The sequence below is a fragment of the Gigantopelta aegis genome, unplaced genomic scaffold (assembly GCF_016097555.1).
Source record: "Gigantopelta aegis isolate Gae_Host unplaced genomic scaffold, Gae_host_genome ctg2679_pilon_pilon:::debris, whole genome shotgun sequence".
NCBI classification, from domain to species: domain Eukaryota; kingdom Metazoa; phylum Mollusca; class Gastropoda; order Neomphalida; family Peltospiridae; genus Gigantopelta; species Gigantopelta aegis.
The window spans coordinates 44,360-57,538 of NW_024532992.1; the positions used below are offsets into that span (position 1 = coordinate 44,360).

General features: G+C 34.0%; 1 protein-coding gene across 1 annotated transcript; it reads right to left on the reverse strand.

The window, feature by feature from the left end:
- Nucleotides 1–5,790: 5,790 nt before the first annotated feature.
- On the reverse strand, nucleotides 5,791–12,179 carry LOC121391570. The gene is made up of 4 exons (XM_041523153.1): nucleotides 12,173–12,179; nucleotides 11,554–11,742; nucleotides 11,065–11,304; nucleotides 5,791–6,041 (listed from the first exon to the last, which is right to left on the reverse strand). Exons 1-4 carry the CDS (start codon nucleotides 12,177–12,179, stop codon nucleotides 5,791–5,793), a joined length of 687 nt encoding a protein of 228 aa, XP_041379087.1.
- Between the last annotated feature and the right edge of the window lie 1,000 nt (nucleotides 12,180–13,179).

Sequence of the window (13,179 nt, forward strand, 5' to 3'; positions counted from 1 at the left end):
TTTTATTTTTCGCTGAAACAATGAAAGTAGTAATTTACTGGTGAAGTAAAGTAACAGTATTTCCCCTTACTCGTACCCAGTCTAATGCTACACTGGAGCAATAGCGGCATAGCAATGAACTGGGAACCGCTAAGTCGCTATTGTTTTTGTTGGAAGTTTCCTCCCTTCAAATTTTATTTGAGATATTGACTCCACATCTGCAAAAAATTGACACAGGTAGGCTTATCATTAGTAATGTCAGAAACACTTACAGATTACTGCTAAATATTAATTTATGTCAGTATTACGCAAAAATAGATGCAGAAAATCGTTTTGCCGATTCCGTTTGATTGCGAATTTCACGAATTTCGCGATTTTGATTGTGGTGTAGCAATAGACTGGGAATGAGAACAGTGTCGTCCAAGTTTGTTACGATGTTATTTATGAATTTCATTTAAATGGGATACTAAATTATCAGATGGGATACCAGATTTTGAAATTTTAGTATCCAACTGGGATACTGCCAACAATGTTTGATCTCGAACACTGAACAATCTTGGATTTTTTATGCATTTGCTACATGCTTTCTACTGGCAACCAAACAAATTGTGAGTAACAGGCTATGTAAAAGCAATTTGCAAAGCTTTACCCATGTCTGTAACAGCCCTCTACATTACGACCGATTTGGTTGAATATATGTGTCAATTTTTTTCATTTGGCGACTAAAAAATTTCCTACTATCTACATAAAAATAGAAGTAGGCTCCATCTGGCTCCAACATGAAAAAGTTAATGTAGAGTACTGCTGTAACCTACTTTTTATTACCTATCACCACCACCGAGGGTTTTTTAAATTTTATGAAAAAGTAAGGTAAAATTTGACTCTGGTCCTTAACTATTTTATAAATTATAAATGAAAACAAAAATGAAAAAGAACTGTTTTATTTAACAATGCACTCAAACACATTTTTATTTATGCTTATAAGGTGCAGGAAATAATATTATTGCTAAGAATCACACAGATGAGAGAAAAAACTGGTGCCATCACTCAATGGGTTATTTTTTTATTAGCAGCAAGGGATCTTTTACGTGCAGCATCCCAAAGACTGGATTAGTACATACCACAACCTTTGCTATACTAGTTGTGAGGCACTGGCTGGATATCATGAGATGTATATAAAAATTCAGAAAAGGCAATAATTATAGCAACCTATAAACTGTTTAATAGAATATACAAAATATAAAATAAAAGGCCCTACTAATGGACAGACATACACTTTGCATAGCTTCCAGATAAATAAAATATTTTGATCTTAAAAAACTACATAATTATATCTCACTGTTAAATTTATAACAGTCCATTTTTTTAAATTAAGTAAAAAATACAAAAAGAATATCTTTACTTTCTGTTTACCAAAGATATAAGAGCTATGAATATACTGAAAGACATAAAACATTTTGTTTGTAGTCTTCATCATTAATTTGTAATCACTAACATGAAGGCAAAAACTATGTTATTTTTCTTATTATTTAAAGGCAAAATAAAACCATTTGGCCTGTACATTTACAACATGATAAAGGAACGAAGGAAAGGAAGGAAATGGTTTATTTAACGATGCACTCAACACATTTTATACAGGAGTCAAATATTTTTTTAAATCTAAATTTTATTTCTTATACTTTGATAAGGTTTTCCGATAGGTCATATATTAAGAATTTTTGTGTTTGTATTGTCATGGTGGTAAAACAGTAGCTAGGATACTTGAAAAAAACCCCACAAAAAAACCCACATACATGTAGTCAAAAATGATCAAATGCAACAAGACAGTTGTTGTTTGATTTAATGGATGACACAAAGATTACTGTCATTGTCTAGAGGCGTACACAAGACCCAGACCAAGTGTCACTAATACAGACACTGTTGATCACATTTTTGTGGGTGCCTGGTGCTCATGTATGATTGTTCAGAAGTCAAATAATTAAATTGAACAAGCATTCTGAGAATACGGCTAAAGCAATACATGTCTCCTACTGGGCCCAACAAACTTTCGTATTTCAAGGGCCATAAATACAGTGTTCGAGATTATAAATTTGGGGCAGTATCCCAGTTGGATACTAACATTTCAAAAACTGGTATCCCACCCGAGAATTTAGTATCCCACTTAAATGAAATTCATAAATAACATCGTAACAACCTTGGGCGACACTGTTACTTAACTTCACCAGTAAATTACTACTTTCATTGTTTCAGCGAAAAATAAAAATGCAAGATTAAAAAAAACTAAATAATATTATATGGTATCCCGGTGGGATACTGGATTATTGAAGTCTGGTATCCAAAATTAAATTCTGGTATCCCCGGGATATCGGGATACCGTTAATCTCGAACACTGAAATATGAAAAACTTGGTAGATTGCCATGAAAATTAAACATGATTTGTAATAGTACATCATACAGCTATATACAAAATACTGTCTTAATATGTTTAGGCATTGCCAAAAAAAAAAAGTCCGAAAACTAAGTTTCATCTCTCATAAGTTTAAGAGCAATAACTCTGAAAAATGGGTAAACTGCCAATAAATAAAGAAAAACAAAAGGGTAAATCTCCATGAAAGTTAAACTTAATCTGTAACAGTACCTGATAAAACATAATACAAAATGTCATCACAATATCTTCAGGCACTGAAAACAAAAGGGGCGGGGTTTAGCTCATTCGATTGAGTGCTCGGTTGAGGTGCTTGCATCGTAGGATTGAACCACCTCGGTGGATCCATTCAGCTGACTTTTTTTCTTATTCCAACCAGTGCACCACAACTGGACAAATGCCATGGTATGTGCTTTCCTGTCTGTGAGAAAGTACATATAAAGATCCCTTGCTGCATTAGGAAAAATGTAGCAGGTTTCCTTTGATGACTACCAAGTCAGAATTACCAAATATTTGACATCCAATAGCTGATGATTAATTAATCAATGTGCTCCAGTGGTGTCGTTAAACAAAACAACCTTTCTTTCTTGAAAGTTCAAGGGAAATAATTATGTTAAAATTGGGTAAATTGCCACGAAAGTCAAACTTAATTCGTAACACAGAACATAATAAAGGTATACACAAAATTTCAGCTCAATATCTTGAGAGGTTCGGAAAATAAATTTTCCTATCTCCTAAGTTCAAGAGCCATAACTCGGCCATTGTCATGAAAGTAAAACTGTAATAGTATATAATAAAGCCATATACAAAATTTTAGCATAATATTTTGAAGCATATTGAGGGAAAAAACATCTAGAAAACAAATTTCCATATCTCTTAAGTTCAAGGGCTATAACTCTGTCAAAAATGGGTAAATTGACATGACAGTCAAACTTGATCTGTAATAGTATATAATAAAGCTATACACAAAATGTCTCAATATTTCAAGATATGGTGGAAAAAACATCCGGAAAACTATAGGTGGGACAGACGGACAGACGGACAGACAGACACAGAATGACAGAGATGAAACCTGTAGTCCACTTCGGTTGGACCGGTAGGGAACTAATAAATATGCATGAAAAACATATCAGCATTCACAGGGCTGGCCATATCCTAACAATTTCAATTGCCCGCCGGGCAAGTAACTCTCAAATCTCACTTATCTACAAAAACAAATTAACTCGTCCCAAAACGTAAGCAGTTTAAATCAAAATTAAACTGTATGTTTCAAACAATTTCACATCATACAAAGCACTTGTAAGCCCTGTATTACTAAAGATGTTTATTTGCTTTAATTTGTGAATGTAATTTTTTTTTTTTAAATTACCATCAGCATTAAGTAAAATTGGTGAACATTGCATTTCTGGACATTTAATTTTCACAATTTTTAGGGGGAGTATATACTCGGTTTTCGCTTAGAAATTCCGGTGTTTGGTGATCTCGACGTGAGTCCGACACACAGACTCAGTCGGAGACTGCTTTGATCCCGTTACAAATGTTCCTACATGTGCACCTACTCACTGTTCTGTGACATTTAGTCAATTAAATGTTACCTGCATGTATATTTAATACATCAATTTAGCTGGGAAACTTGCAGATGGACACCCTAATTTCGTAATACGAAACGCTACTACATTAGTGAAAAACCGACCGTGCGGTGGTAATTCCCTGAGCTCGTTTTATGTCACACATGTGTTGCACGAGCTCACATAGATAAAGTGAAAACTAACTTTACAAAGAGTCTACTTATCCATTTTAGTAACATGCTGGATTGTAACGTTCTAAACAGGTTTTTCTTGATTCTTCAACGTTTTCAGCAATTTACTTCACAGACACCGACATAAAAATGGAGGGGCGCTTGCTGCAGACTACGGAATTACAAAAATTGCAAATGTACAAAAGGGATAAACAGGCACTTCATCTTTGGAAATTTTGGCTGCCCGGCGGACGACTGAATTGTAAATTTTGCTCATCCGAGCAACTTTTTACTCATCTGGGGCGAGCGGATGAGTACTTTTGGCCAGCCCTACATTCATGCAGAGAGAGAAAAGGGTTATTCAAAACACGATGTGAAAAAGGACAACTAACCAATACAGTCGATGAGAGGCAGAGCCGGAGTCCACATGTTCTCTCCAGTACACTGATACTGAAGTGATGTGTTCCCATCAGAGAATACAAACCCAGGCTTACAGGTCACTGTGGTGCTATTAACAGTGCCATCAGCATTACGTGTATGGTTCACATCAGCATTGGTGAGGCTGTTCTGAATTTGTTCAAAACACTTTGTTGCTGAAAGGAAAGGCAGAAATATTAACTATTAATATCATTATACTACAGTGAAACCTCTCAAAACTGGACCCTCTATAAACCAGAATCCCATCAAAACTGGACGTTTTTTATGGTCCCTTTTTAAATATCTGTACAGAAGAGAACCTCTCTAAATTGGATACCTCTTTAAACCAGACAGGAATGTTTAGGGCATTTTTTCCAGTAGAAGACAGGTATGACAGTGTTGGTGAAATAAATGTCAAGACAATGTTGATTATTTTTTTTTATGTTGGAGGTATTGTCCATCAGGAAATTTTACCTCATAGTAAAACAATTAATAAAGCCATTTATATAAAATAAAAAAAAGGTCTTAATTCAAATGAAGGATAAAGTTAGGAGAAACAACTGTGAGCTGTAGGAAAATAGTAATTGCATAAATTGGTTTCTGCACCATGACAACACTTCTTCACACACTGCTCCTCACATTTTTATGATACCATGCCCTCTATATTCACCCAATCTCGCCACTTGTGATTTTTAAAATTTTTGTTTTCACTTTACAAAAATATTTTTAAAAAACTGAAAGAAAAGCAATTTGATGACATTCCAACCATCCATAATTCATGGGAAGGCAGAACTCATGGCATAACAGTTGAAGTATTACTTTGCATTGCTTCCAAAAGTGGCAGGGTTGGGACAGGTGTATATCATCTGAGGGAGACAACTTTGAAAGGGACACCACATAATAATGATGTATGTACATTATTCTTTGCAATGTTTGAATGTGTAAAGTCTCTGTTTAAAACCACAAGTGTAAAATCTCAATGTTTCGTCAACTAAATGTTGACATCGTCTGGAGAAAACTAAACATAAAACCAGGAGTTCAGCATTTAAAACCAGCAGGATAAAAACAGTTCAAGTGAAACACCAGAGTTAAAAGATTAATCACATCTCAAGATAAGCTGACTGGGAGAACTGACAAAATAAGGATATAAAAACAGTTAAATAATAAATGCAAAATTTTATAACTTTTTGATCAAACCTCATATAATGTGTTTTACTTATAGTTATGTAGTTTAAATATACTCAAACATACCAGCAATTTCCACTTGAAAAGCACATGAACTTGTCATGTTCATATCATTGGTGGAGGACACACTGTAATTCTTTGTCTGTCCATACGTAGAGAAGCTGACCGTCACTGATGGAATGTTACTCAGAGGGCTGTTAGACGTAATATACTGGGTAAGATTTACTTCCCTTGATACTGTATCATTGATGCCGAGCTTCAGGGAATCAGGGCAAGTAAGATTTGGAAATTCTCGATCTGCAACAAAGGAAAGGAATATTTGTTTAATGACACCTCAGCACATTTTGAACTACCGTATATCGCTGTGTATTAGCCGACTTTTTGATACAAAATTTATCAAGTCAAAGGCTGGGGTCGGCTTATCTAAGGAGTCAACATTTTATTGGAAATGTAAAGTTAGAATAGTGACGTCACGGCTTGACTCGATCTATTGTCATTATTGTGCTCTGCATTTCCGCTTTCATAAAGGTTCAATATTGCATTTTAACACAAGCTATTACAAATAAAAGATATTAAAATTGTATATATATGTTCATCTTTAATAAATGTTGGTGTTTAAAAGTTATTTAGTAATATTTATCTGTTTAAACAACAATAAATGGTGACCGATCAAAACAATTTCGGAAAACTTCGCAGGTCACGTGTCATTACAAAACTGCTTACTAAACCGGTGAACACGTTAATTGTTCCAGCTTCATTTGTTTTGTTTGTCGGCTTGGGATTAATCGACACGGGTGGTTGGGTATGGTAGGGTATAGCCGACTACATGTAGTAATGAAAAGACCAATTAGCACAATCAACAATGCAAACAGTCACTGTGTTTTTTAACGTGTGGCTGCAATCAAGAATGTTTAGGTATATTTCGCTATCTTGGTACTTATATTTTACGAGAAATAAATTAACCGGACACCGTTTCTATAAACAGAAATCGGCTACTGCTTCCGGATAAGTTTGCTGTGACAAATGACGTTTGAAAGCAGATGTACTTTGTCATTTTGTAGACCACACAGACATCTGACTTGGTTAGTTTTATATACGGGGGTCGGCTTATATACAAGGTCTATAATTTTAAAGCCGATTTGGAGGGTGAAACTAGGGGGTCGGCTAATGCATGGAGTCGGCTAATACACAGCGATATACGGTACGGCTATTTGGTTTCTAACATATAATAATTTTGACACTTGGTCAAGACAAAAAAACCCACTGCTGCCATACAGGCAGCTACTATAAAAAAGCACCAATGGATCATTTATATGCATTTTAACACATATAGGACAGTACATACCATGGACTTTGATGTACCTGTTTTGACAGGAAAACTCCATAATTCCATCAAGATTAATTGATACAGTGACCTATCACACTTCACTCTACCACTGACCTATATCCCTCTTAGGGTCCTGCAAAACTTTGTATATTTGATTTGATTTGATATCGAGAAGCTTTGATTCGATTCGATATTGTTACGAAGCATTGATTCAATTTGGGTTTTTTGCGGATTTGCAATTTCAAATGTTGTACGTGGTATAATGACAACTGAACAAACAAACTATCTGGCCAATGTTCAGCATGAATAAACAATCAGTACACAACAGCCTACAAAGTATAAAAGCAGATTTTCTATAGGACCACGAATTTAATGATAGAAGAGCAGGTCTATATTATTATTCCTCAGGATTCAAAATGATATGGAATATGGTAAATCAGAACAACTGGCAGCGCATTATCAATATTGTTCTGCAAAAAAATTGACACATTAAGTCTGCTAAACTTTCCTACTTTTAGATATATCATGCGACCATCATGCCACGTAATTGAATTGTGAATCGATAATCTTGGCAAACAATGAACAATGCGTGACATTTTGTTTACTTTCTAACAATTGTTTTTGAGCTACGCTGGTCTGAAGTGTTGATCTTCAATTGGTGATCAATTTTAATTTTCAAAAGTTTACTCGAGTTGTTTTGTAATCTGATTGAAACTCAATACATGATCATTTTCAAGGAATTATCTCATGTTATAGTTCAACTGTTCAACCCATGCACAGACTAGAATGGGTATTTTTTTTATGTAGGGTGCTGTATTATTCAAATTCTTGCTGACTACAATTGAATCACAACTAGTTGAACTGTGTCAGTACGCATATTGATAACTTACTTGGATTGAAAGATGATAGTGATCATTTAATAAGATAATACTCATTTTAAATCATATTTTTCAAATTGAAACAAGTATGGAGAGCAACTCTCGTACTTAAAATACTTATGCCAGCATATATAATCGCCCAAAAACAAATCATGAATGACAAGTAATTTTCTCTTGAATTTGAAACACTACACATAATACCTTTTATGAAAGCATGTGTTCAGTTGAAATAATTCTAGGCCATAGACAACCATCACAAAAAATATGGGAGATAACTTAGTCTTATGCATTCAGCAATTATCACCTAGCAAATAAACTGACAGTTACTTTATGGAAGTCTGACACCATTGAATACATCCAAGATGTTCCAAATAGTTGGAAACCAATGCATTATTTAACTAATTCGCAAAGACGATCTTAGTTGCATATAAAGGGGCACTTACGACAATTTTAAGGTTGTTTTGTGGAACAGCTGTAAAGTTTACATGTGCCAACCAATAAACTCACTGTAAGTTACTACAATTAATTTCGGGAACAGGTTTTATGTACTTTTCTTCAATATGCCATGATAAGTAATGCTAAAAAATGATGTTTTTATACTTCTTTTTTTTCAAACAAATTTTATTCCATTTTTTTTAATGATTTGAACAATATTTTCATTCATGTACAGTTGATACCAATATGCCATTTGTTTGCATGCTTTATATGAAAATTTCTATATGAAAATATCGGTGAAAAACCTATTGCATTATTTATGCCTTTCAGTAAAATTGTAACAAATATATTGCATTATCTTCAGAGTTGGAAGCCAGTACTCCCTGCAACTACTCACCCAGACTTCTAAGGGCTATGACATTAAATTAACAAACATACAGAAATGTGTGTGGGGGGGGGGGGGGGGGGGAGAGAGAGAGAGAGAGAGGGGGGGGGGTGTTATGGAGGGTGTTGTTTTTTCTTTCTTCCTTTTTTCCAAATAAAAATTTGAGCTAGTATTTTTTTTAATATAGAACTAATTATTTCTTTAAATAGCAATCTTTATAATTGTATTGTTTAATGTCCACAACGATGTTTTTTAAAAGTCTCAGCTGACTGTGAAGCGTGACATATATTCACACTAAGAGCAGCCCCAAGTTCAGCCATTGTTTTGGATAATGGTCATCCAATTCCGGAAGCTGAATATCCAGATTAACGAACACATTTGTATAGTGGATTGTTTGTTTTGTATGTCGGGTGTCCGTAAAATCTCGAAACCAAAGTCAATACTATTATAAAGGCTATAATTATTATTAACTGTTACTATGTGTGTATGTGTATTAATAATAATTATATCCTTTATAATAGTATTGACTTTGGTTTAAGGATATGAATTACCAGTTCAAGATTCGAGATATAAAACATGCTCACAGAGTTGGTTGTCAAATGATACAGTGAGACCTCGATAATCCAGACTCAGTAGTCTGGAAACCCCATTTTACGGACACCCGACATACAAAACAAACAATCCACTATACAAATGTGTTCATTAATATATATCTTAAATCAAGTATTATTAGTTATTTTATTTCTCATTTATAACAAAATGCATATTTGTTGTTGGGGTCTGAGATGTAACTGTCATTTGACTTCCAGCTAAAAATAGCATGATCCAAAGGTTTTGATTGCTCAAAATGTAAGGTTAACTTTATTTTTGGTTCAGAGTATATCAGGGCTCGAGCTGTCGGTAGCAAAATTAGCCATTGGCTAATTTTTACCAAAATATGGCTAATAAAATTTGCTAGTGGCTAAAATTTTGGCTAAGCCATTTTCTATATTCTGATGTGAACAAACGGTTACATAATCTATCCGACACCTCAAATATAATAATACCAAATATTCAATTAGCATAATAGCGATCTCGTGACCGGTAACGAGAAACTGTGTCATCTATAATACAGTGTAATGATGTTTGTTTATTTTAACAATCACGGTTATTAATTTTTAACGACATGCATTCAACATGTATGAAAACAAAGTCTGGAAGATCTGTAGCTTGTTATTTTAACTTTGTAAAGTCTTTGAACCAAAGTAATAAAAACAGACCGATAATGCATGTCAATTCGAATACATATGCTAGTTCAGGGCCAAAATACATGTAGGCTATCCCAAGGGTCGAGTTCAGCCAGACCAAGCAAAAACAAAATGTTCACGTTAAAACAAATGGACACGTTGGGAACTGATCGTTGGCTGAACTTAGGATTGCTCTCATTGTGAATAGAGACATTGTTGCAGATATTAAATAATATGATTATAAAGATTGCAATTTAAAGAAATAATGAGCTAGTTAAAAAAAAAAATTAGCTCTCAAATTGTTATTTGGAAAAAAAGGAAAAAAGGAATAATGCATCACCCCACCCCCACCCCCACCCCTGCTGAAAAATCAAAGTAATATATTAACTGCCCCAAACCCCTATTGCTGTCTTTGATTTTGATCAGGAAATACGGTTTTGTTCTTCCGATTTATTCAAGTTTGTACATGTATTTTCATATTCATATATAAAAAACAATTTTGGCTAAAACATTTTCATTATGGCTAATAAAAATTCCATTTGGCTAATTTTTTGGCTACAGGTATTTTTGATCCATGGTGAGTTCTGGTATATGGGGGGAGGGGGATTTCCACTACTTTAAATACACAATAATATTATCTAGGGTTTAATTTAACAATAATTATTTGTTTATACTACTGGTGACTGACATTTGTTATAAATCTAGATTGTTAAAAGAAATGTTATAATAATTTTATATATTTGGTTGTAAAATTTATTTACATTAGTAGAATAAATAAGTAACGGTTTTTATTTGTTTATCATTTATGTTTTTGAGAAAATAGCTTTAAATACATTGGTTTCACTACATACCACAAAAGCCAACAACCACCAACTGATTGGAATATTCTATACAGCCGTGAGGTCACATACTTGCACAAAAAAGTATTTTAACTGATAACATATACTGCCTCTGAAATCACAATGATGTGTGTCAGTACCGTTATATCAGCGCTATTTGCTGTGAAACAAACAAATCAAGTTAACAGGTCTTCTAACTACATACAAAAGGAGACATTAACAATACTTGCTTTTAAGTATAATCTGAATTACGCAGTCAGCAGAGTTGTTTTCTCCATCAGTAGCCGTGTAGGTCACCGTAGTTGCATTTTTGACTGGCTTCTTCGGATCAAAGTTCTCAGGAGTTACATTTATTGATACCACCAGTTTAGAATTGTCCTGGGCGACTGGTAAAGCAAAGCCTGGAACATCCAAACTGTCGATTGATATATCACTTGTTGGACAGTTTGTAAACTGTGGAGGTGTTGTATCTAAAACAGAAAAAATTCATATGATAACAACCAAACTGAAGAAAAGAATGAATAAATGTTTAATGACACCTCAGAAAAGATGCAAGTTTTAACCTCATAAACATTGTTGTCCTCATCTCAAGGACATCAGAAGGGTTCATCAGACAGGTATAGATGCTATGTCATACCTCCAATGAATGCCCTACCACCAAGAAACATTTTGCATTAACTGTTCTGATAAATAAAAAGAATGACAGAAGTTCTGTTTACCTTTACACCTTGGCATGGTTCCATTCCAGTTAGCAGTTCCATTAGAACTAATAATACAGAAGAGTGCTTCAGGTGGATGGGGTGTGTATCCAGTCCGATTACAGGTATACGAGACAGACTGACCGCCCTCGTAACCATCAACGATCTGTGTACCACCACCAGGTGTACCTGGATCAGTGCAGCGAGCAGCTGGCAAAAACAAATTAACAAAATAATAATTAAAAAACAAATTACAAAATAATAATTAGAAAACATATTAACAAAATAATAATTAGAAAACAAATTTAGATAAGTTACTTGTTACATCAGACACATATTTACCACTGTTGTCGCATTTTATGCAGTCAGGTGGGGTTAAAGAAGTGAAAGAATAAAAAGCAGGGAATACCTGGAACAATGAAGGGAAAAAGTGTTATTTTAAGTTTGGGGAATTGTGCCAAATATCTATGAATGATAGATTAAATTATGAAATAAAACTATGAATTTCAACATTGAAACCCAACAGCTGACCAACATTGAAACCCAACAGCTGACAAATTAACAAATATTTGGGCTTAATTCACCATCCAACAACTATATAATATCGAGATTTTTGTCTTATTTAATATTCAGCTCTTACTATACATTATTTAATATCTTCAAAAGCAGCTGTGTTAACAAATTTTTTTTTTCTTTTTGATAAAGGTAAAAAAAAAATACGTTAAAAAAATAACAAGCATTCCAAGAGTACTGCTAAAGCAATACATGTCCTTTACTGTGGCCCAATTTTTTTCAAGTTCAAGGGCCATAACTCTTGTCACAAATGGGTAAATTGCCTTGATTTATAACAGTACAAGACTTTACAAAATATCAGATCAATATCTTAACCTTCTGACTACTGCAGGCGAGATATCTCGCCCGACGTCACGTCAGTCGATATACTGTACACTGTATACAGTGCATTCCCCAATTCATATTTCCCGCCGTTTTGCACACGACACTCACCGGAAACGGAAATATAATTAAAGAAAAAAGATTTTTTTTCAAAATGGTGGTTTTTGTTTTGATTTTTTCAATTGAAAATACCTTGAAATTTGGAGTTCAAAAAGTGGTTTTCGGCAAGTATTTTCGCTTGACAACAATGGCGGCACGTCGCGGTAATTTTCAGGGATCGATAGCTGATTGTAACAGCTAATTTGATAATAAATTTGATCGTTTTACCAACAACGAAAATTACCAAATATTGCAATATGAATCGTAGTTCGGGTTTAAAAAAAAATTCTGGTCAGAAAACCACTGTTATCGGGAATAATGGACATAAATACTGGACAGCTGGCCACAAATGCCCGTAAGTAAACGCAACTTTTTCGATTTTTTGCCTAATTTTAATCACCATTAGCCGATCTAAAATAATAAAAATTACAAAAAAAGACACGAAAATAATACTTACCGATTCATATATGAACTTTATTTCATGTATTTATGAAACATTTAAGTGAATATATGTGAGTAAAAATTATAAACTTGTACCCACTCAACGTGGTTTTTGTTAAAAATTAATCCAGTAGTCTAAAGGTTAAGGTATTGCTAAAAAAAAGAAGTCTGGAGGGTTTTTTTTCGTATCTCCTAGCTATGTTCAAAGGCCAT